We start from the raw sequence: 25,785 nt of genomic DNA, 5'->3' as shown, positions 1-25,785 counted from the left end.
GGTTCTGTGATTGATGATTTAATGGTCGCAGAGGAGCAGACACAGGGTGGGCTGGGTAGTGTGATCTCACCCTGACCATTATCCCCTCTGCCTTTCTTCTCTCTGGTCCTCCCTACCTGCCCCTCCTCGCTGGCCTTTTCCAGCTCTGTGGCAGCTGTCTCCACCAGGGAAGAAAAGACCAGGAGGAAATAGAGGACTGAGATGTCCAGATTAAGTTGTTCATTACTTACTACTCTTTGTTTTATTTGGTTAAATGTCAGTTGAAACACACCTGGGGGATTTGATTTGTAGTGCAGGAGAGATTTGTATGGGTTGCTGTTGCCTGCCTGTGTGTGTGTATTTGTGTGTGTGTGTGTGTGTGTGTGTGTGTGTGTGTGTGTGTGTGTGTGTGTGTGTGTGTGTGTGTGTGTGTGTGTGTGTGTGTGTGTGTGTGTGTGTGTGTGTGTGTGTGTGTGTGTGTGTGTGTGTGTGTGTGTGTGTGTGTTTCGGAGCCTCTCACAGGGGTGGTGTTATTAGTGAGTCCGTTCATGGCGTGATTAACGGGGAGCGCGGCCTGGCAGGAACACAATGGGGAATCTCTGTGGATTCCCTCGACACAGCACAACACTCCACTGCCTTTGAAATTACTCCATCACCGTCTGCTCACAAAAAAGATGGATAACAAGATTTACTTTTTTTTTTACTGTATGTTGAATGCAGAGGGTACGAGTTGGGGGAAAAAAGCTGTATAGAAATTCTCGTCCAGTGCTGCTCGGTCCCTCCGGTGGGAGTTAATGTAGTTTGGAGGGACGCATTTGACTGGAGCGTAGGAGGATTTTCACAGGGCCTGGGATTAGCACTGCTACAGAGTATATTTTATTGCAGGGGACCCTGCGTTTTCAAAGACCATACTGTGACCGATATTTAGACCTAAGCTCCTGAAGATGATAACTGTCATGAAAGACCGCAGGAGAAAAAGGCAATTTTTTAAAGCTGCAGGTACCGTGGTAGGATGGAGGGCGGCAGTTTTTCCCGTCATAGAATATAATACCCTGTTATTAAATGTTTTACATTAAAATCATTATTGTCACAGTATATAGAGGTTTTTAATTATCGTAAGTGAGTGAGATTTGTTTTCATTCAAAAAAACAAAGCCGCATGTGTTGCGTTTAGTATTAGTGTTGCTTGGCAACGTTTTGAGACTTGCTGTCTTTAGCTAAACAAATACACCACCTAGAAAGTTTTTATGGGGGAAACATTTTAAAACTGATCTTGGAAATGGGTATTGCGTTTTATGAGAGGTTTGCTAGAATCTCTTGGACTGGTTCATGACTGCCTCTTGTAGGGCATTGGAAGATGAATCCCTGCAACTACGCCTTAGAATTGACACAAGTCACTGATGCTGTTATGTATCCATTTGGACTAAGGGTTTTTCCTAATTGTTTTCATCCATATGTGAATGTGCTTGTTTGTGCATCCTGCATGTTCTGATCCATGTAATGTGTGTACAATTAACATGTCAACATGTCTTCTCTCAAAAAGCCCACTGCCTCTTCAGATCCACAGAATTACATGTGCATCATTAACCTTGTATTTTCTCATTCTGAAACATGTGGCATATGCGTTGACAGGCTGATCAGGGTTCTGTTTTTACTGCTTTTACAATCAGTCAGAGATTTAAAAAGTCATTTTTAATGACGGAAAGGAGAAAAATGTACAGTTTCAGGGGACAGTTGACCAATTGTGCTCTCCTTCCTCAGTAATTAGTGTACTGTCATACCACTCAATTAGCCAAGCAGCCTAATAATGTGTTTAATACTCTGATCTCTCCCCCCAGGGTTTGGCAGACAGCCCTCATTATGGTGATCACATGAGTGGCAGTCGATTAGTGTCCCATGAAGGATTGTCCCAGACACCTTTTATGAACTCCAGCTTAATGGGTAAGTAGGTGCTTCTCAACACCTCACCCCTCACATGCCAAAAGGTCTCAGAGATCCATTTTATTAAAAAAAAATCCCTTTAGCCCTGTGTGGACAAGGCATGTCACGCATCTGGAAGTGGCAGCCCCCACAGCCCCGCTAGGTCGGGTGTTTTTCCACTTCCTCTCCCCTCCTCCCCTCGCACTCTCTCCTTACTTCACCATCTCTCTCCTGCTCTCCATCTCCCTCTCTCCTCCTGTGGTGACCATCTTCAGAAGTTGACCCTCCCCCAGGGTGGAAGTCACGCCATCAGTACAGTTTTCCATCACAAAAGACTGTCTTCTAGCTATTAGAAAAGCCATCGGCAACTTCCAGTGGCAGGGTAGGTGGTGTCTAAGGAAGGGGGGTTAACCAAGCAGATGTGCCAGAGACCATTTCATACAAAAACAGTCCACCATCACCATTGTGGGATATCATTTAGGATTTCTAATAGATGCTTGAATGGCAGGTGATCTGTGATGGTTTATGCAGACTTAGCGATTGGGTTTGTTAAATCATGCATAGCCTGATTGTGCTGCTCTGATGTTGCACCACCACCTCCATTTGTCTGCTACCAGCAGCAGTATGATAATTCCCTTCCAAATAAAAGCCTTTATTTTGAAGCCAGTAGTGACTCCATTCAGATTGGGAGGCTTTTGGAGATTTACGAGATTGAATTTACTGTGCTGGTCCTTTGCCACCCCAGTATATAATCACTGTTGAGTATGAACAGATAAGAATGATGATCACTGGTTAAAGAAATCCCCATCATAAAACCATATTATAGATTTATCAAACCTAAATGGTGGGTTAGAATTCCTAAAGGTTATTTATTCCCCCCTGATGTGATGGATACATTCTAACAATTAAAAGCTATATATTTCACTGGCCTTTCTCCTGGAGTCATTGTGATGTGTTAGCACATGACAGTTTTATGGGCAACTGAATCCCCGGCTCATTGTAAGATTGCCCTGGAGACTGGTTGCCATGCAAGGTGGATAGTTTACGGATGGGTGCTGGTGCAGGAGACGGCTGAAAATGAAATGTTATCTTTGTGGCGATTGATCACAGGATGCATTTGGGTAGGTGGGCTCCTCTCTGTTCTCCGGCTCTGGCTGTAATTATGCTTATAAGTGGCACAATATGGAAATAATCTGCTGCAATGATGTGTCAGGGCATTAGACAATTTGATTGTGGGCCTAAATTGCCTGTGCTTATCAGAGGCTGGGATTGGAAGATGAGCCTGGTCTTCAATACAATTGAATTTCAGCAGTAATATCTGGGATTTACATGGAATTACCTAGTTTGGAGCGACCTTATTAAATCAAGCCTGAAAGGTTATTCCTCACCAATCAAAGGGGTGGAACACGCATGCAGGGACGTTATACAATTATGCATTACAACTATACACGCAGCATTTCCAAGGGAACCCTCTGGTTGTACAGTACTACGTGACCCATTTTTGTTTGATCTCACCATTGGAGTTTTACAACCGAGCCATGGTCATCTAAATGGATTATCTTAATCCAAATCTCAATGGTCTGCAGTTTCCTTCGACACATATTTGGATGATGTAGACCCTTTGTTTAGATACCTCAGTGTATGTCGTTACTCAAGACATTTAAAAGAAGATGACATGTTTTGAAGGATTGGAAGCATAGGTTCAATGACTCACTGCCACATTTACTGAGCTGTATTTTTGGTATTCTATTTGGTATTGTATAAGAATGTACATTGTTCTGATTTGAGTGTTTATATTGTTTAAGTGTGCCTTGCTTTACTGATAGTTCTGCAGGTGGAAAGGGACAATGGCCTTCCTTACTCACTGCTTTGTGTGAGTTCAGACCCATACAGTCCTTGGCTTCGACAGACCTGACTCACAATGACCAGGAAACCTCATTCGCAATGCTTTTGAACAACATCTAAATCAGCTTTAGTTTAGATAAGAAATCTTACCTCCTAAGACGTACTTAGTCAAAGAAAAGCCAGCAAGCCATTGTCCTGATTGTATTGTGTGTGTGTGTGCATGTTTTTTCTTTGTATTTAATTTCATGGTTTGTAAATGGAACACAGGAGACGGTTGGCTCAGACCTGACTCCATCATTCAACCAAAGAGAAGTATGACATGTTGAAAGCAGCTTGGGGTTATTTGAGGTCAGCTATTGTGTATGATAATGAACATGTTACAGTTGTTAGTGCCCAACAGATGGCTGGCAATGACTGTTTATTTGACATTATATTTTAATGACAGTTACCAGCAGAATATGCTGCATGACTTGAATAATGGAGGCTCATTCTAGAGGTCATCTTTAGTTCATTGGGGCTTTGTCTTTGTACAGCTTGGGAATAGTAGAATAACAAATGAGTAGTAAACTGTGTTGTACATATAAATTCAATGAAGCTATTCGTATGTAGCTACATGTATGGGAACAGGAGTACCCAATGTCTTTCAGGAATAAGATATGAATCTACATAAATAAATGATGATCAGAATTACCCCCTCTTGCCTAATGTGATGGCCTTATTGTCTGTCCCTCACGAGTAAAGCCTGTGGGTTGGAGGGTAAGGAATGTGGATTAGGATGAGGAGAAGAGCAGGGTGTCGTGTGAGCTCTCTGTGATGGCACCAGCAGCCTCTCTTGGGGCTAGCATAGTGCCTGTGTCAGAGCGGGTCAGGTGGTCAGCCCCCCTCCAATCCTCTTACTGCACGACGACACATTCTCCTCAGCACGCTACACTATCCATACATGCAGTAGTGCAGTATCAGCTCACTGTCTCACTCAGAAGGCCATGTAGATCCCTCTGACTCAATCACTGACTGTGTAGATGACGAGGTGGTGAGCAACACGGACATGCTGCTCATTGTGTTTCCATGTTTGTATGTATGCAAATGCTGCTCCTTGACAAAATCCAGTAAACAGTAAATAATGGTAAGCGGCAAACAAAGTGGGAAAGGATGGAGTGAGTATTATAATGGAACGACTTGTTCAATCCCATCCAGTGTTACAAATGCAATATTCTTAGTATTTATAACTCCCACTGAGGATCTAGATGTATTAAATAAGTATACCTCTGCTTCCTTTCCCCTCCTGTTCTTCTGTTCACTCTACATTCCATGTACGGAATCCTAGAACAAGTTCTAGAAGCTCTAAGGTAAAAGATGATTATGGCCTATGTCCAGCCCCCCTTGCCCTGTCTCTCTCCTGGCTGAGGATGTGTCCTGTATACCAGTGTTTCTCTGAGGGAGGAGGGGAGGGTGTTGCATAACGCTGACTGTGAGTAGTTGTTTGAGGCAATATTTAATAAGCACTAATCCAGCTTTAGATTAAATAGAAATATGCATGCAGATAGGGAATCCTGCCTCTTCAGCGGGTGTTGTATTTACTGGTCAAACAGATTATGATCACAAAGAGAAATTGGTTTAGTCTTTTGTTGATATTCAAGACACAAACAGTAACAGTTAGCAAGGCAAAACACACTTGTTTTAGCTTTGGGTCATATAGTATGTATCACTTGAAATATAGTCTCATAATTAAGCAGATTCAATTGTATTATTGGGATGGGAAAATCTTTCTCCTTTAATATGAATCTAAATCAGAAGAAAGATCTGGGCTTGTTACTGAGGTCTCTCATTTACAGTGCCTTTAGAAAGTAATTGAATTGTTTGGATTTAGATTTAGATAGACTTCCTCAAGTCTTAAAAATCATTTTGTAACCTGTCTCCTCCCCTTCATGTACCCTGATTGAAGTAGATTTAACAAGTGACATAAATAAGGGATCATAGCTTTCACCTGTATTCACCTGGTCAGTCTATGTCATGGAAAGAGCAGGTATTCCTAATGTGTTGTGCACTCAGTGTATCAAAGGAAGGGTATACAACTATTTCCAGAGTGTTGAAAGTTTCGAAGTGCACAGTGGTCTCCATCATTGGGAATTTGACAAAATATGGAACTACCCAGACTCTGCCTAGAACTGGCTGCCCGAGCAAACCTTGGTCAGGGAGGTGACCAAGAACCCAATGACCACTCTGACAGAACTACAGAGTTTCTTGGCTGAGATGGGAGAACCTGCCTCAGTCTCTACAGCACTTCACCAATCTGGGCTTTATGGGACAGTGGCCAGACGGAAGCCACTCCTGAGAAAAATGACAGAACACCTGGAGTTTGCAAAAAGGGATGTAAAAGACTCTGAGATCATAAGGCAAAATATTTGGGGGTCTGATGAGACAAACATTTTACTCTTTGGCCTGAATGCAATGCACTATGTCTGGAGAAAACCACACACAGGTCATCACCCATCTAACATCATCCCCACCTTGAGGGGATGGTGGGGGCAGTCCCCACCTGAGACTGGTAAGGATAGAGAGAACAATGAATGGAGGCAAATACAGGCAAATCCTTGATGAGAATCTGCTTCAGAGTGCAAATGACCTTAGACTGGGGCGAATATTTACATTCCTACAGGACAATGACACCAAGCATACAGCCAGAGCAACACTGGAATGGCTTCAGAACAAGAATGTGAAAAAACTTGAGTAGCCCAGCTGAAGCCCAGACTTGAATAACCTTGATAATCTGTGAAAAGACTTGAAGATTGCTGTTCCCCGCCACTCCCCATCTAACTTAACAGCGCTTGAGAAAATCTGCAAGGAAGAATGGGAGAAAATGCCCAAATCCAGATGTTCAAAGCTGATAGAGACATACCCAAGACGACTCATAACGCTGTAATTGCAGCCAAAGGTGCTTCTACAAAGTATTGACTTTATTTCATTTTCAATAAAGTTGCAAAAATGTCAGAAAAACATGTTTTCACATTGACATTATAGGTTATTGTGTGTAGATGGGTTAGAAAAATTATCAATTTAATCCATTTTGAATTCAGGGTGTAACACAACAAAATGTGGAATAAGTCCAGGTGTATAAATACTTTCTGAAGCCACTGTAGCCCTGAGATTTCCCTGTAGTGTCACCATGCATTCTGGGTCAGCTTGTGGTCCACATCTCTGCATATGTGTATATACACTGAGAGTATAAAACATTAAGAACACCTGCACTTTCTATGACATAGACTGACCAGATGAATCCCGGTTAACACTATGAATCCTTATTGAATCCTTATCAATTGTTAAATCCACTAAAATCAGTGTAGATGAAGGGGAGGAGACAGGTTAAATAATGATTTTAAAGCCTTGAGACAATTGAGATATGGATTGTGTATGTGTGCCATTCAAAGGGTGAATGGGCAAGACAAAAGATTTAAGTGCCTTTGAACAGGTTATGGTAGTAGGTGCCAGACGCACCGGTTTGTATCAAGAACTGCAACTCTGCTTGGTTTTTCACATTCAACAGTTTCCTGTGTGTATCAAGAATGGTCCACCACCCAAAGGACATCCAGCCAACTTGACACAACTGTGGGAAACATTGGACTCAACATGGGCCAGCATCCCTGTGGAACGCTTTCGGCACTTTGTAGAGTCCATGCCCCGACAAATTGTGGCTGTTCTGAGGGCAAAAGGAGGTGGTGCAACTCAATAGTTGGAAGGTGTTCTTTATGTACATATGAGTGGTTCTATATCTTCAATATGTTCATTTAACAGCGGTACATGGAGAGCTCTCCTGGCCCTGTAATGTTGTTTCATTTTTCAGAGTTGCCAGACCTATGGTGAACGATAGCTATACTTGTATCTGCTCCTGCATTGAGAGCATGACAGGACTCATTGAGTTGTATTTCCTGAGAGCCCTATGCTGGTTAATTGGGATGACTATATGAGTACCAGACTTGGATCTTATTTCCTGCTGAGTTTCATCTCTTACTGTAGAATGGAGAGGAAACGTTTAACAGTCTGATGCAATTTGAACAATTAGTACAGATGATAAGATATAAATAGACTAGCAGCAGTGTGATTACCATTTTTTGTCAAGCCTTTTCTGTTGAGTAGAAGCACAGAGCCTATACCCACCTAGGTGAGGAGGAAAGGTGTTGAGGGTTACTGTACGCTGCTTCAGGTGCCAGTTTAAATAAGTCCTCCACTGAATTCTCACTTATTTTGGCTTTGAGCTTCTTCATTCACCTTGGGAGAGTTCTATTCTATAAAAATTGGCGGTGTTTGGTCTTTTTCTTCAGTTTGGCATAGACAAGGCCTATATGTACATTTAAAAACAGAGGCTAGGAAGAGCAATTGACTTTCAGCCTGGCTCTCAGATGGCACTTGGAAATCACTGCTTAATTTCACAAGACAGGATTTATTCCGTGAGTCACATTGATGGCTGTGTGTCAAAGAAGAAGAGAAAGAATGTGAAATGTCCTACAAGGACATCCAGAAACATGAAACATCGTTGCTGTCTTTTGATCACTTTTCTCTTTTTTTGCAGCAAAAAATCTGTTGCAACATTCCTCTTGACAGTTGGAGTAGGTTTAGTGACCATTTGGAGTAGGTTTAGTGACCATTGTTTGCTGAGTATGTTGAAAGTGATTTAATGAGAGTTTGAGTATGAGAGTTAGTGTGTGTGTGTGTGTATAGAGTACGTATGTAGAGAATGTATGTATTCAGTACCAGTCAAAAGTTTGGACACACCTACTGATTCAAGGGATTTTCTTTTTACCAATTGTAGAATTGTCACGCCCTGACCATGGAGAGCCCTTGGTTCTCTATGGTATAGTAGGTCAGGGCGAGACTAGGGGGTGTTCTAGGTTTATTATTTCTATGTTGGTGCTCTTGGTAACTGAGGGTCGTTGTCTCTAATTGGGGATCATACTTAAGGGTTCCCTGTTTCCACCTGCTGTGTGGGATATTGTTTTGAGTTAGTGCATGTAGCACCTCTGTTACGGTTTCTTTTTGTTTGGAAGTTTTGATTAAATAAATATGTGGAACTTTAATCACGCTGCGCCTTGGTCCGTCTTTCCACACAACCGTGACAAGAATTAAAGTGAAGACATCAATATATGAAATAACAGAGCAGGGGGAACTACTACTTCAAGGTCTCAGAGCAAGTGACGTCACCGATTGAAATGCTATTTAGTGCGCACCACCGCTAACTAAGCTAGCCGTTTCACATCCGTTACAGCAGCACTTCATCACTCTCCTTCTTGGTCAAATAGCCCTTGCACATCCTGGAGGTGTGTTTCTGGTCTTTGTCCTGTGGATAAACAAATGATTAGTCTCAGTAAGCTCAAACCAGATGGGATGGCGTATCACTGCAGAATGTGTGCTTTGAATTCTAAATAAATCACAGAGAGTGTCACCAGCAAAGCCACCCACATCACACCTCCTCCTACATGCTTCACGGTGGGAACCATGAAGGACAGATTTCCACCGGTCTAATGTCCATTGCTCGTGTCTTTTGGTCCAAGCAAGTCTCTTCTTCTTATTGGTGTCCTTTAGTAGTGGTTTCTTTGCAGCAATTCGATCATGAAGGCCTGGTTAACGCAGTCTCCTCTGAACAGTTGATGTTGAGATGTGTCTGTTACTTGATCTCTGTGAAGCATTTATTTGGGCTGCGATTTCTGAGGCTGGTATCTTATCCTCTGCAGCAGAAGTAACTCTGGGTCTTCCTTTCCTGTGGTGGTCCTCATGAGAGCCAGTTAGTTTCATCATAGCGCTTGATGGTTTTTGCGACTGCACTTGAAGAAACTTTAAAATTTCTTGAATATTTTCCTGATTGACTGACCTTCATGTCTTAAGGTAATGGACTGTAATTTCTCTTTGTTTATTTGAGCTGTTCTTGCCATAATATGGACTTGGTCTTCTGTTTACCAGCCCTACCTTGTCACAACACAACTGATTGGCTCAAACACATTCAGAATATATTAAATTCCACAAATGAACTTTTAGCAAGGCGTACCTGTTAATTGAAATGCATTCTAGGTTACTACCTCATTAAGGCGGTTGAGAGAATGCCAAAAGTGTGCAAAGCTGTCACCAAGGCACTGGGTGGCTACTTTGAAGAATCTCAAATATAAAATATATTTTGATTTGTTTAACACATTTTTGGTTACCACATGATCCCATATGAGTTATTTCATAGTTTTGGTGTCTTCACTATTATTCTACAATGTAGAAAGTAGTAAAAATAAAGAATGAGTAGGTGTGTTCAAACTTTTGACTGTATGTGTGTGTGTTCAGCCATGTGACTGTCTGTATTAATCACTCTGCTGAGCTGCTACGATACACCCTCACGTTCCTCCAGTGCACCTCATATGCTCTGTGTGTGTAGTACTATTAAAACAAATCTGATTAATATAACTAGCTCACCACACACATCAAATCAAATCAAATGTATTTATATAGCCCTTCGTACATCAGCTGATATCTCAAAATGCTGTACAGAAACCCAGCCTAAAACCCCAAACAGCAAGCAATGCAGGTGTAGAAGCACAGTGGCTAGGGAAAACTCCCGAGAAAGGCCAAAACCTAGGAAGAAACCTAGAGAGGAACCAGGCTATGTGGGGTGGCCAGTCCTCTTCTGGCTGTGCCGGGTGGAGATTATAACAGAACATGGCCAAGATGTTAAAATGTTCATAAATGACCAGCATGGTCAAATAATAGTAAGGTAGAACAGTTGAAACTGGAGCAGCAGCATGGCCAGGTGGACTGGGGACAGCAAGGAGTCATCATGTCAGGTAGTCCTGGGGCATGGTCCTAGGGCTCAGGTCACATCCAGGCCTTCTGTCATTAGACTTGATTTGGTGGGCTAATGGTATTTCCAAGTTACATCATGTCTGCAGTGGCATGGGACTGTATTTAGCCTGAGTCACCCATGATGATCTCAGAGGTGTGTGTTGTGTTGCCTTCCAGTTGTTGAACACCAGCCTACCGATTACTGTGAAAATTCCCCTAACTAACCTGTTTAACCACTGCTCATATTTCCAGGCAGATTAAATCTACTAGGTGGCAGTTAATGGAGCAGGGGAGACTGTGGCCTGGGCCCCAGAGACAGACTGGAGGCCCCTAGATAGGGACAGACATTCTCTGCCCTACTCTGTGGTCTGTGCTCCCACCAGCCCAGAGCCCAGGGCCCGTATCCACAAAGCGTCTCGAAGTAGGAGTGCTGATCTAGGATCAGATTAGCCTTTTAGATCATGATGAATAAGATTATATGAACATATCCTAGATCAGCATTCCTATTCTGAGATGCTTTGTTGATATGGGCCCAGCTCCTCTCTCTGCCTGTTCCTCTAGAGACAGTGGTTACTGGGTTTCCACCTGATACCACTGGGACCGTCACCAAGTACATTGGACTCCTAACCCTAATTGATCTGTAACAGATGAAAAAAACAGATTTTTTTTTCATAGAAAGTGTTTTCTCTGTCGATTCATTTTTTTTCTTCATATAATTCCTCGGAGGTAAGTGCTTTTTAGTTTTCAGGCCAGAATATGTGGAGACTAGGTTCCACAGTCTCCTTTATTGAAAATGTGAGGCCTTCTCCATAGCTACTTAACATAAAAAGCAGCCAGGCCTTGGACCAGTCTTAAAGTCTATGTATATGCTCAGGAAAAGTCCAGACCGACATGCTTTCGCTGTTGATAGATGGACGAGAGGAGAGCAGTGAAGGTGGAGTTTAAATCACAATCTGTCCTTGAAGGCCAGCCAACCCCTGTTAGTGTGTCCAAGACCACTGTGAACACGTGTCCAAGTGCATCAGTGCTTTTCATACAACAATTTCAATGTGGATGAAAGTACACCTTTTTTAAAAGCAGCATTGCTCAGTATCCTTGGAACAGATGAATATCACACAGTTTAAATTGAACAGTGTCCAAGAATAGTTTATGCTGCTTGCCTTATCTGGGTAATTAAAGCTGTAATGCTTGCTGTCACCAGGAAAATAATTGTGGAGCCCATGCAGCACTCGTTTCTGAGATTTGCATCCTCATTGCCAGCCTGCAGAGTGTTCTGCAGTTAGCCCTCCTCTCTCTCCTCCTCTCTCTCCTCTCTTCTCCCTCTGCTTTCTGCTAAATGAATTCTCCCTGCACAGAAGAATTGTTCTCATCTGTTTTTCATCTCCTTTTTATGAAACGTAATGGGTTTCCAGGAAATGAAATGATGCAGTCGTTTAGTGACAATGCAAAGTGTTCAGAGCATTTTGTTGCCTAGGGTTATGTGCATAAGAGGGGCCATGACAGCGCCAAGATGTATTCTCCCTGCCTTTTGTGCAGCGGGGGGGAAAATCAATCTCTCTCAGTGCCTCAGTAGTGTCTTTTTCTACTTTTTGTTTTTAATTGTTCCTTAAGGCTTATCATGGAGAGCCAAATCCCACATGGCGCTAGCATCCCGAGCGTGTTTAACTGGTGCAGGTGTCGGTGTGCTCGCATTCTGTCCCGCGAGGGCCCCTCCCCTGACCCAGGCTGTGATTGCGTCCAGGTGCTGCTCAGGTGTTCACCCGGGTACTTCTGCATTGTGGGTCACAGGTGCTGCCAAGGTTGCTCCCTCTCCTCTCCTCCGTCTGTCACTCACTCGCTCCTGCCTGCACCCCCCTTCTCTCTGATTGCGCCCCCCTCCTCTCTCTCTCTCTCTCTCTGTCTCTCTCTTCTCTATTTCTCCTGGTTACGCTCAAATTTGCCCAACCTCTGCAGCCTCCGCGGTAGAGGAGGATGGGGCACTGGTATGCCTTTGGAGTGTGGAGACACACACACACGCACAGATGGTGAGCTGTACTCACAGGTGTGAGTCACAGTAGATCATTAAGGACTGTGAGTGATTGTGGTGGTTGGTCCTTTAACCATACTCACTGTTAGCTCAACTGAACTAGAGATGGAATAGATGATATTATCCTTTTGTCTACTCCACTGGTTTGGTACCACACGAGGAGAGAAGACTGGTTTGTAATGAATCCACTCTTGTGTGAAGGCACAAGGCCTTAGCACAGTGAGAGCACATTTCTGCAACCATTTCAAGCATATGTATTGCTACTTGTGATTTGTTTACTGGTACTAAACAATAGGTGAATACATTTTTTTGTGGGTTGTTTTTCTGGGAATCTTTCAATGTGTCTGGTGTTATGCTATGTGTCAGGCCAGCAGAGGAGGAGAAAGAAAGAGAGTGGAGAGGGAGGAGAGGGGAGGCGCGGGGAGAGGAGGTGTGGTGCGCTGTAGTCTAGTGGATGTAGCCGGTCATTATGCAGAGCTGCAGGGTGCGCTTATCTGTTACTGTGCTCAGTGGAGCGTGAAGAGCTGAAGACGAGCTGAAAGGGCACAAATCCCTCTCCTCCATCCCACTCCCACACATCCCCCCACGCCCCCTCCCCGCCCCACTCACCCCCTCCCGGTCCCTGCCCTCCTCAGGCCCTGGCGCCAGTGCTGAAAGTGAGGCATTGCCCAGCCCAGCTGCAGAGGGGGCTACCTGTCCAAGAAGGAGAGCCAGGGGAGAGGTGAGGTGATGTAACAGGTCCCTGAGGGGCAGCTGCAGCAGCGGAGGGGCGATGACCGTAATTACAGGTCCAGCCAATCAGTCCAGGAACATCTGGAAATATCATCCTCTTCCACTGCATGTAATATTGTATCATATTGTACAAGATAGTCACCTCAACTCCACTGATTCTGACAGTACAGCATACTGTACATCATAGTGAAATATTTCTGGTGTTGGTTTGACTGTGGATTATAAGCATTCAGTAAAACCAGCTCTTCTTTTCATTCCCGTTTCATGAAATATAAGGGCGTTTGATTGTTCAGTAATTCACATCCTGTCTTTTCCACGACTCCTCTACCTTGTGTCTGCTGTTTCCCTTGGTGACAAAGCCAACCCACTCCTGTAAAGCCCACCTAAAGTCAGGCAAGCCTATTTCCATAGAAATCTCTGTAATGCTAAATGACACATCAAAAAGCATAGCTTGGTGCATTGCTCAAATGTGAGATACTACATCTACAGCAAGGAAGGATTTTCAGAATAGTGGAGGCAGTGTCTTACTAGGGTTTGACAACTGCCAGCATTTAGCCAATCCCTTTATACACATCCCTTTATACACACATCTAAAGAATCTGCCTACAATCACTATTGGAAAGCATCCATACTTTTAGCAGAGACTAGGCATTCTCTCTCTCTCTCTCTCTCTCTCTCTCTCTCTCTCTCTCTCTCTCTCTCTCTCTCTCTCTCTCTCTCTCTCTCTCTTTTCTTCATCTCGCTGTACTTTGTCCATGTCACACTCTCTTTTCTCAACCACATCCCTTTCCCTCCCTTAGCCCCCTTTGTTCGCTCCCCTCCCCCACCACACCCCTCTTTATCCCTCATATCCTTTCTTTCTTTCCGTTTTTCTCTCTCTCTGTCCCCTTTCTCTCTCTTGTAGATTTACTCTCTCCTTACACGAGCTGGCAGCTGACGCCAATAAAAATGTTAGTGATTGTTAAATGAAAACACAAAGTTGAAGGGCAATGATTCATTAGGAAGGAATGCTGCCAGTGGAACAGCTCAAGTCTCCTGACTCCACTACTGCACTGAATCTCCATCACAGACACACTCTTGGCTACTGTACCTCCATATATCTGTTGGAATGTGTCCGTCCGTCTGCCGGTCTCTGGCATTGTGCTCTATCTTGTTTCCTGATGGAGAGTCTTGCCATGCTCCATGTCCAGCCAGTTCAGTACCAGAGTTGTAACGCTGAAGTACTGCGCTGAGGTCTCTGTGACTCAGTGTTGCGTGAGTTGAGGTAGTCTGAGGTTTCACATGTCCTTTTATTCCGCGAAAGGGCAAGGCTAGGCAGTTTTACACAAAGCATCAACAATGGCTTTTTTAGGTACAGCTTGGGATGGCTCTTCACTATTCAGGGAGACCAGCCTTGAGAACTATTTACTGAGGTGGTCCTTCTGTGGGCCAGGTGTGTCCTTCTGTAGCACAGTTGGTAGAGCATGGCGCTTGTAACGCCAGGGTAGTGGGTTCGATTCCCGGGACCACCCATACGTAGAATGTATGCACACATGACTGTAAGTCGCTTTGGATAAAAGCGTCTGCTAAATGGCATATATTATTATTATTATATATTAGGTGATCCTCCTTAAAGGGCCAATCCGGTGTTGCTACATACATTATATCCAAAATATTTACTCCAATGTTTGTAAACAAAGTTAATGTAAACAAAACCTGTATTGCTGGGGCTTCCCGGGTGGTGCAGTGGTTAAGGGCGCTGTACTGCAGCGCCAGCTGTGCCACCAGAGACTCTGGGTTTGCGCCCAGGCTCTGCCTTAACCGGCCGCGGCCGCGACCGAGAGGTCTGTGGGGCGACGCACAATTGGCCTGGCGTCTTCCGGGTTAGGGAGGGTTTGGCCGGTAGGGAAATCCTTGTCTCATCGCGCACCAGTGACTCCTGTGGCGGGCCGGGCGCAGTGCGCGCTAACCAAGGTTGCCAGGTGCAAGGTGTTTCCTCTGACACATTGGTGTGGCTGGCTTCCAGGTTGGATGGCGCTGTGTTAAGAAGCAGTGCTGTCACCAGGTTGGGTTGTGTATCGGAGTTGTAGTGTTGAGATAGTAGCTACTAAACGATTGAATACCACAAAATTGGGGAGAAAAAGGGGTAAAATTCAAAAATAAATTTAAAAAAATAAAAATGAAGCTGTATTGCTTTAAAACATGATTAAAACTATCATTTTGATCTCATGGCTAGTCAGTCCTTGAATCCATAGCTCTGTCTATGAATGTGAGAGTGGTTATATTTTTCAAGCCTCAGCTTGAACTGGCCCTCATAACAAGTGGTGATGTGGCCATTGTTTGAACTCCAGATTGGCCCTTTAAAGTTTGATGAGAAGCTATATTTCTACATGAGATACAATGCTGTAAAAAAGTATTTGCAACTTTCTAGTGTTCTCAACTTTAGCACATTTTTGATACTGAATGTTATCAGATCTTCAACAAAAACCTAATATTAGATGAAGGGAACCTGAGTGAATAAATAATACAACAATTACAAACTTATTTAATTTATTTCATAAGCAAAATTATGCAACACCCAATGCCCCTGTGTGAAAAATGAATTGCCCCTTACACTCAACTGTTTGTGCCACTTTTAGCTGCAATGACTCCAGCCAAACGCTTCCTGTAGTTGTTGATCAGTCTCTCATGTTGCTGTGGGGGAATTTTGGCCGACTCTTCCACGCAGAACTGCTGTAACTCAGCAACATTTGTGGGTTTTCAAGCATGAACTGCTCGTTTCAAGTCCTGCCACAACATCTCAATTGGGACTAACTTGAAATTGGTTGCTTTTTAGCCATTTTCATGTAGACTTGATTGTGTGTTTTGGATCATTGTCTTGCTGCATGACCCAGCTGTGCTTCAGCTCACAGACAGATGGCCTGACATTCTCCTGTAGAATTCTCTGATACAGAGCAGAATTCATGGTTCCTTCTATTAACGCAAGTCGTCCAGGTCCTGAGGCATCAAAGCATCCCAAACCATCACAATGCCACCATTTGTAGACTCAGGTTCACTTTATCTAATATTAGGTTTTGGTTGAAGATCTGATAACATTCAGTATAAAAAATATGCAAAAATAAAGAAAATCAGAAAGGGGGCAAATACTTTTTCACAGCACTGTATTGCTGGCACTGTCATTGGCACTGTCCTTCTGAGTTTGCAGATATACCCTTGAGAGCACACATCCTGCGCTACAGTTGTCTAGCAATAATAAGTCTAGCAGGAATAAGTCTAGCAGGAATACGTCTAGCAGGAATAATTGACTTTGTCCCCATAACCCAGACTGACAGTGTGATCACACACCCATTCATAAACCTCTGTGTTTAATTACTTGTTGGGATGAGTCAGCCCAATTAAATTCATAGGACTTTATGAAATACAAGTCATGTTTAGAGTGGTGGAGACAGTTGTGTGTCTGTGCCCTGTGCTCTTACAGAGCCATGCAGGTGCGCTTCTCTGGCCCTCACACACTCCAGTCCACACACATACCACACACATACCACACACACCTGGCCCAGGGACCTCAGGTGGCAAACGCAGCGCCTGCCACAGCCTCCCCTAAAAATATCCACCCTCATTCCCCCGTGGATCCAATTCATGGAGAGAAATGAATGTAGCAAATGATTCAATGTAATCGTGTTAGTTTTCAGACGTGCTCGTCCCAGGAGCAGGGCAGCACAATCCCCTCTCCTCCCAGGATACGTAGGGAATCCACAGCGTCATTACCCTGCCTGTGTAATATAATCCAACCTGCAGGGTTTGGCAAAGAGCACGCACACACACACACCTCCACTGAGCACACACACACACACACACACACACACCAATCCCCCCCACTTTGTCCCTGTTCATCCATATTAAATCTTTCATTACACATATATCTTATTTTATTCATTGCTTCCCGTCCTAGCCTGGAGCGCTGTGGTTTAATGAGATATTAATCCTGTGTTTCAGCTGGAACATTTATATTTACCTGGGAGCAGGTCTGGTTCCATTCTCTTTGTCATTGTGTACTCACCTTTGTTATGTTTCATTAACTGTACATGAAAGGTTGTCTTTTATATAAATGATCATCCACCTACATGAGCTCTAACTTTGCATCTTTCTGTTATCTCTGTAGGTTTCAGTTAGCCACAGAAACAGGGGAACTGGAGCAAACACTAAGTGCATGTTAAAACACTAAAAAGCATGAAATAGCGTAAACTCTGCCACACCTGACCTGTGATTCATTTAGAGCCCTCACAGAGAGCTGGCTGAATGTCTGTCAGAATGTCCCATATTTCCCCTGCCCAAGCTCAGCCTCCCCTCCTCCCCTCTCCTTCTATCCACCTCCTCCTCTTCTCTCGTCTCCTTTTATCCACCTCCTCCCCTCCTCCCCTCTCTTTCTATCCCCCTCCTCCCCCTCTCCTTCTATTCCCCTCCCCTCCCTCTCCTTCTATCCTCTCCTCCCCCTCTCCTTCTATCCCCCTCCCCTTCTGTCCCCTCCTCCCCTTCTATCCCACTTCTCCCCCTCTCCTTCTATCCCCTCCCCTTCTATCCCACTCCTCCCCCTCTCCTTTTATCCCCTCCTCCCCCTCCCCTTCTATCCCCTCCTCCACTTCTATCCCACTTCTCCCCCTCTCCTTCTATCCACCCCTCCCCCTCTCCTTCTATCCCCCTCCTCCCCTCCTTCTATCCACCTCCTCTCCTCCTCTCCCTCTCCTTCTATCCCCCTCCTATCCCTCCTCCCCTCCTCTCCCTCTCCTTCTATCCCCCTCCTCCCCCTCTCCTATCCCTCTCATTCTATCCCCCTCCTCCCCCTCTTCTTCTTTTCCCCTCCTCCAACCTCTCCTTCTATCCCCCTCCTCCCCTCCTTCTATCCACCTCCTCTCCTCCTCTCCCTCTCCTTCTATCCCCCTCCTATCCCTCCTCCCCTCCTCTCCCTCTCCTTCTATCCCCCTCCTCCCCCTCTCCTATCCCTCTCCTTCTATCCCCCTCCTCCCCCTCTTCTTCTTTTCCCCTCCTCCAACCTCTCCTTCTATCCCCCTCCTCCCCTCATCCCCCTCTCTGTCTATCCCCTTCCTCCCCTCCTCTCCCTCTCCTTATATCCCCCTCCTCCCCCTCTCCTATCCCTCTCCTTCTATCCCCCTCCTCCCCCTCCCCTTCTATCCCCCTCCTCCAACCTCTCCTTCTATCCCCCTCCTCCCCTCATCCCCCTCTCCTTCTATCCCCTCCCTCCCCTCATCCCCCTCTCCTTCTATCCCCCTCCTCCCCTCTCCTTCTATCCCCCTCCTCCACCCTCTCCTTCTATCCCCCTCCTCCCCCTCTCCTTCTATCCTCCTCCTCCCCTCATCCCCCTCTCCTTCTATCCTCCTCCTCCCCTCATCCCCCTCTCCTTCTGTCCACCTCTCTCCCCTGCCAGGGAGATTTAACTGAGACCTCTTAAATGCCTGGCACACTGTACTATAATATCCATCCATTGACACACACACAGTGTGGCACACACACACACACATCCATCACATTGACACACACACACAGTGTGTCACACAGCTCTGAAACTATTATCAGGACTGGTTCCAGTTTGGCACACTCTCTATATGGCTGTTTAGTTTTTGGGTTGTTCTGTTGGACATTTGGGTCTCTGGGATTTCTGTGAAAGGGAATATGCCCAAACTGCTTCGTGACTAAGAGCCGGATCAAACTTCCTAACCTGTGTTATCCTTCCTGGTCCTTCATCTCTGATCCTCTGATGTCTCATTGTTTAACAGTTGCCTGGCATCTAATACCAGCCGTCAACACAAACACACTTTGATGTGGCACACTGTGTGTGGCACACTGTACTATAATATCCATCCATTGATGTGGCACACAGTGTGTCACACTGTACTATAATATCCATCCATTGATGTGGCACACAGTGTGGCACACTGTACTATAATATCCATCCATTGATGTGGCACACAGTGTGGCACACTGTACTATAATATCCATCCATTGATGTGGCACACAGTGTGTCACACTGTACTATAATATCCATCCATTGATGTGGCACACAGTGTGTCACACTGTACTATAATATCCATCCATTGATGTGGCACACAGTGTGTCACACTGTACTATAATATCCATCCATTGATGTGGCACACAGTGTGTCACACTGTACTATAATATCCATCCATTGATGTGGCACACAGTGTGTCACACTGTACTATAATATCCATCCAGGGACATGCAAGAATTCTCTCCCCTCCTTTTCCATGGCTTATTAAATGTATTCTTGTTTTTCCCTCGACACTCCTGTTGCCCGAACATGGCCGTCTCACATGCATGTCTGATAGGGGTGTGACTACGTGTGTGTTAGTGACTCTACTGTGGTGGCCTCCATCACAGCGTCAGTGTGAACCACGTGGTGGGAGAGTTTGTTAGGTACCTCATGGCCCTCCTGCGCTGTGAGAATGGATGCGTGATTATGAAGTCATCAGCCATGAACCAGTAGGGCTGGGGAGGCACCCCCCTTCTCGCGGGTCCTCGGGGTGCCATTGATTGGTGGCCATGTGTTTGTGCCCGATAGACTGTGAAATGGTGTGTTGCAGCACGGCTGTGTCGCACCTGCGTCCCACCAAGGTGATTGATTGGTTTGGTCATGTGGAATGTTCCCATCTGGTCTGCAGTAATGCATTTTTTTCATCCTGTGAATAGCAAGCACTGGCTGGAGAATAGTGAGGCTCCGAAAATGGGAAAGGCCAAACGAAAACATTTCCCCCCTCCCCTTTTTGCTTTTTACCAACGCGGAAAAATCAAATAGACCAAGCTTCTTGTCTGATTATCCTGCGTGGTGGGGGCTGGGGGTATTTGGGATAAATACAATCAGGAAATCCACCTCTCCACCTCTCCTTATACACAGGAACAGACCACCAGGGGAATCAAATCCCTTCTGTCTCTAGGTAGTCAGAGGGGCAGTAGTACTTCATTTTGAAAGGCATACTTCAAGGCTAAAAGCTGTGTGTTATAATGAAGGTCGTCTTTGATCCATCCTTGTCATGATTAAAAATCATTTCATGCTCCTCCCATCCTGAACTTGAGAGAGATGGAGGAAGCTTGTCTTTGCTGTTAAAAGAGAGCCTTTTCATTTTGTCGAGCATGACTCACCTTAACAAGTCTGTTTCATTTTGCTCTACTTAGATTCCTCCTCGTTTGATTCTGATTATTCTTAATCCCGGTCCCTCTCTTTTAATTGATCTATTCATTCCACCTAATGACTAATTACATATCAGAGCACATCAGCGAAGGCATTCATCATCGTAGAACGTAATAATCAATGACATTTCAACAAAGGAAAAAATAAATATGCAAAAGAACTCATTAACATTTTGTGCTGGCTGTTTGAATAATGCTGCTGCTGACAAGGCTGTAATTAACAGAAATTGATGCTGAGCTCAGGGTGGGAAGAGAGAGTTGTTTCCCCAGAGCTTTATTGTGCCCCCAGTGTGGGACACTGTCTTGCTGGTAGCTGGACTGGACTGGCTGGGCAGTGGGCACTGACTGCTACATCAGAGAGGGAGGAGGTGCTGATGTACTACCCTTACCACCCTGCTGACCTCTCCACAACCCTAGCCCAGCTCACAGCACAGCTTTTATTTACTGTCAAACACAACCTGGTGAATACATCAAAAGCCTGCAACAGGATGGATGTACACAAACACTTGAGAGAAGGAAACAAAAGGCTCCATTTTAAAAGCCAGGGAAACCAGTGAGTGGGTGTGCTGCTTTGTTCACGGCTGTAATGTCGCGCCAACCAGTGGATTGTGTTTGGGAGCTACTGAGCATGCCCAATGCAAGATTTCCAAAGAGACCAGAACTTTCCACTACAGGGTTATTGTAGAATATCAGGGTGGAAAAGGAGCTGCTCTGTAGTACGTGGTCTAAAATCAATTTCCTATGTTTTACTTTCCCACTGTAGGTCCCTGAGTCCACCCCTTCTTCACCCCCTGTCTCTCTCTTTTCCTGTTGGCTTTCCTGTTTTTGTCATGAATATCAACAGAAAATGCAGCAAACACAATAACACCGTACCCAAACTGGCCACAAGCGTACGCTATGTGCACAATTTAATTTTGTCCCCCCACACCAGATGCGATCACAATACGTATTTTGAAATGTCAAAACAAACTCTAAACCAATTATATTAATTTGGAGACAGATCGAAAAGCATTAAACATTTATGGCAACTTAGCTAGCTAGCTTGCAGTTGCTAGCTAATTTGTCCTGGGATATAAATGTTGAGTTGTTATTTTACCTGAAATGCACAAGGTCCTCTACTCGGACAATTAATCCACACATAAAACGGTCAACCAAATCGTTTCTAGTCATCTCTCCTCCTTCCAGGCTTTTTCTTCTTCAGACTTTATATGGCAATTGGCATTTAACTTTCATAGTTACCACGACGACTGACTGAACTCAGTTCATCTTTCAATTACCCACGTGGGTATAACCAATGAGGAGATGGCACGTGGGTATTTGCTTCTATAAACCAATGAGATGGGAGAAGCAGGACTTGCACCGCATTCAGCGTCACAAATAGAACTGACTTCTATTTTAGCGCTTGGCAGAACAGACGCCCGTTGGCACACAAGAGCAGTGTGGGTACAATAATTGAATAACATGTATGTTTGCATTTATTTTGCAACACTCGTGCACGTGAAGCGAGCGGTGTGGTCAGCATGTAAATCTGTTAATGTTTGTTTTTTGGACAGCTGAAAGTGCTGATTGTAACAAGTTGAAGGAATTTATTTTATTGCGTGTGTTAGCCCTGCCATATGGCTCAACATGGAACATTAACTTGACAGCGATAATGGATTGCGATGAGGTTCTTGGCTAGCACTCCTAACGCAGGGACAGGAGCATGGGTTGGGATACTTCACAGGCACAGCACACACTGGAAAGAAAGAGGGGGGAACAGATGTGTGATCTATTCATTTGGCTTTAGCATTACCCTCTATTTCCTCATGTTTACACACTGTTTTACCCACTTTATATGTATATACTGTATTCTAGTCATGGCTCATCCTATATAACTACTGCTGTACACACCTTTTCTATTCATATTCTGTCCATACTGTATATACACACCATTTATATATATATATACACTATATACACAAAAGTTTGTGGACCTCCCTTCATATTAGTGGATTTGGATATTTCAGCCACACCCGTTGCTGACAGGTGTATAAAATTGAGCACACAGCCATGGAATCTCCATAGACAAACATTGGCAGTAGAATGGCCTTACTGAAGTGCTCAGTGACTTTCAACGTGACACCATCATAGGATGCCACCTTTCCAAGTTAGTTCGTCAAATTTCTGCTCTGCTAGAGCTGCCCCGGTCAACTGTAAGTGCTGTTATTTTGAAGTGGAAATGTCTAGGAGCAACAATGGCTAAGCCGCAATGTGGTAGGCCACACAAGCTCACAGAACGGGACTGCTGAGTGCTGAAGCATGTAGTGTGTTGAAATCGTCTGTCCTCGGTTCCAACAATCAACTACCAAGTTCCAAACTGCCTCTGGAAGCAACATCAACTGTTCATGGGGAGCTTCATGAAATGGTTTTCCATTGCAGAGCAGCCGCACACAAGCCTAAGATCACCATGCACAATGCTAAGCTCGCCGCCATTGGAATCTGGAGCAGTGGAAACGCATTATCTGGAGTGATGAATCACGCTTTAGTACCTGGCAGTCTGACGGACGAATGGGTTTACTGGATGCCAGGATAGTTCTACCTGTCAGATGCATATTGCCAACAGTAAAGTATGGTGGACGCGGAATAATGGTCTGGGCTTGTTTTTCATGGTTCAGGCTCCCTAGTTCCAGTGAAGGGAAATCTATAGCATACAATTACATTCTAGACGATTCTGTGCTTCCAACTTTGTGGCAACAGTTAGGGGAAGGCCCTTTCCTGTTTCAGCATGACAATGCCCCTGTGCACAAAGTGAGGTCCATACAGAAATGGTTTGTCAAGATTGGTGTTTAATGTATTTGACTGGCCTGCACAGAGCCCTGACCTCAACCCCATCAAACACCGTTGAGATGAATTGGAATGACAACTGCGAGCCAGGCCTGACCGACCTCACTAATGCTCTTGTGGCTGAATGGAAGCAAGTCCCCGCAGAGATGTTCCAACATCTAGTAGAAAGCCTTCCCAGAAGAGTGGAGTCTGTTATAGTAGCAAAGGGGGGTCCAACTCCATATTAATGCCCATTATTTAGGAATGAGATTTTCGACGAGCAGGTGTCCACATACTTCGGGTCATATAGTGTATATACACTGAGTGTACAACACAGGAACACCTGCTCTTTCAATGACATAGACTGACCAGGTGATTCCAGGTGAAAGCTATGATCCCTCGTTGATGTCATTTGTTAAATCCACTTCAATCAGTGTCGATGAAGGGGAGGAGACAGGTTAAAGAAGGATTTTTAAGCCTTGAGACAATTGAGACAAGGATTGTGTATGTGTGCCATTTAGAGGGTGAATGGGCGAGACAAAGATTTAAGTGCCTTTGAACAGGGTATGGTAGTAGGTGCCAGGCACACCTGTTTAAGTGTGTCAAGGACTGCAACGCTGCTGGGTTTTTCAAGCTACAGAGTTTCCCGTGTGTATCAAGAATTGTCTACCATCCAAAGGACATCCAGCCAACTTGACACAACTGTGGGAAGTATTGTTGTCAACACAGGAATGCTTTCGACACCTTGTAGAGTCCATGCCCTGACGAATTGTGCCTGTTCTGAGGGCAAAAGGGGGGCTGCAACTCAGTATTGGGAAGGTGTTCCTAATGTTTTATACACTCAGTGTATATATGTTTATATTTATGTTGAGATATAGCTTGTTCTGATAATCAAAAAGTAAATATGTGTACTGTTTTGTTGCTAGGTATTACTGCACTTTTGGAGCTAGAAACATAAGCATTTCGCTGCACCTGTGATAGCATCTGCAAATCTGTGTACACAACCTATAAACTTTGATTTGATTCTGTGTTGTGTGTTTTTTTTATTTGGTCCGTGCCTTCCTTACCAGCGAGGCGAGTCGAGGGGTCTCAGGGTAGAAAAACAAAGAGGCCCTCGGTAGGAATGCATCGGAGATGCTGTAGAGCGGAGCAGAGCTCACTAATTGGCTGTTTTTGTGGCTGGGGTTTTGAATTGATCCCTAGAGATGCTTAGATCACTACCTCCCAGAGTATCAAAACAAGGCGCACTGCACAGCACCTCCATGCTCCAATCAATAGGGAGTCATACTCTGAATGACTCCTCACAACGCCTTCATTCTGAGGTCTCTGAGCTGCATCCCAATTTCATTTCAATATTTCATGTTGCAGATGCTGTTTATACCTCACTCACTCATTATACCCTATCTAAGGAAGTCATTCAGTTCAGTAAGGTTGAATTGTAGGGTGGAGGGCAAATCAATGTCTCCACTGCTGCACACTAGCATAGACATATCTGTTCTATTTTTGGTATTGATGGTAACTGTTCAACATAATGATTCGCAACTCCTCTATTGCATTGCATTCAATGTCAAAACTGTTTTCAACTTTAGGCGATCATAATCATAATGGCCATTCAAAAGGCCACGTGTATATTGTGGTACATATACATTCAGACAGTGTTAGTCGTATGCCAGAATTGAAGGAAGCCTTTTTCCGTTCAAATTGATTTTCATATTGAGCCAGTGTCATCAGTGCTATTGATTTGGCTAGGAGCCACAGTATTATCCAAGGTGTCTGTCCCAGTGGACTTCATTTCTATTTAGATCATCTGCTGTGATGGCTGTAATTAAGCCGGTTTATTCTTGTTGTTTTTGCATCATGTGTCTGGGGGATTGCGTCTGCGCCGGTGTCAACACTGTTCTTGATGGACACCTGGACAGCCCGGGCTTCTTCCTCGCTAGCAGAATGATGAATTTACTTACCATCATATCCATCAACACACACTGTAGTCTAGGGAAGTACAAAAATGTATTAAAAGAAATACAAAATAGAAACTGTCACAGACAAGAATCAAAAAATGAAACAGTTGGAGAGAATATTGCTTTCTGTAGACCGACTGCACCTGCTCAGAACAAATCTTGTAATAATGATATTAGCGCTGCTGTTGTGAATGCCATGCTGGCTGTGATAGGACAGGCCTGCTTGGGGAGATAATAAACAGCATGGCTAATGCCCTGGAAAGTGTCAGGCCTGCGACTCCTCTGGTGAAATTGGTCTCTTGTTCTCATGGTTTTCGTTCCTCTTTTCGCTCACAACGTTAGTGGGCTTTGATGGATGAGGTCTTGTTTCAGACTTCAGTGCTTCGTAAAGGAGAATTAAGATTTAATGGCTCGAGTCATGTTCTGGCTCTGTAAATATAGGTTATTACGGGGACCTATTCTCCTCAGATTGAGTTATGTCTGCTAGAGACAGAGGAGAGCGCTGTGTTGTGAT

The 25,785-nt window shown here is 44.5% G+C and overlaps 1 protein-coding gene across 3 annotated transcripts in view; it reads left to right on the top strand.

The window, feature by feature from the left end:
* Window positions 1–25,785, top strand: part of LOC118378436 (transcription factor 12-like) — a 99,092-nt gene that overhangs the window by 22,660 nt on the left and 50,647 nt on the right. For all 3 annotated transcript variants that reach the window (XM_052462287.1, XM_052462288.1, XM_052462286.1), the window contains exon 5: window positions 1,817–1,919. In XM_052462287.1, the coding sequence (XP_052318247.1) occupies window positions 1,817–1,919 (103 nt within the window). The remainder of the gene's footprint in view (window positions 1–1,816; window positions 1,920–25,785) is intronic.

The sequence above is a fragment of the Oncorhynchus keta genome, chromosome 14, assembly GCF_023373465.1.
Source record: "Oncorhynchus keta strain PuntledgeMale-10-30-2019 chromosome 14, Oket_V2, whole genome shotgun sequence".
NCBI lineage: Eukaryota > Metazoa > Chordata > Actinopteri > Salmoniformes > Salmonidae > Oncorhynchus > Oncorhynchus keta.
This window is presented reverse-complemented; position numbering and strand designations above follow the sequence as displayed.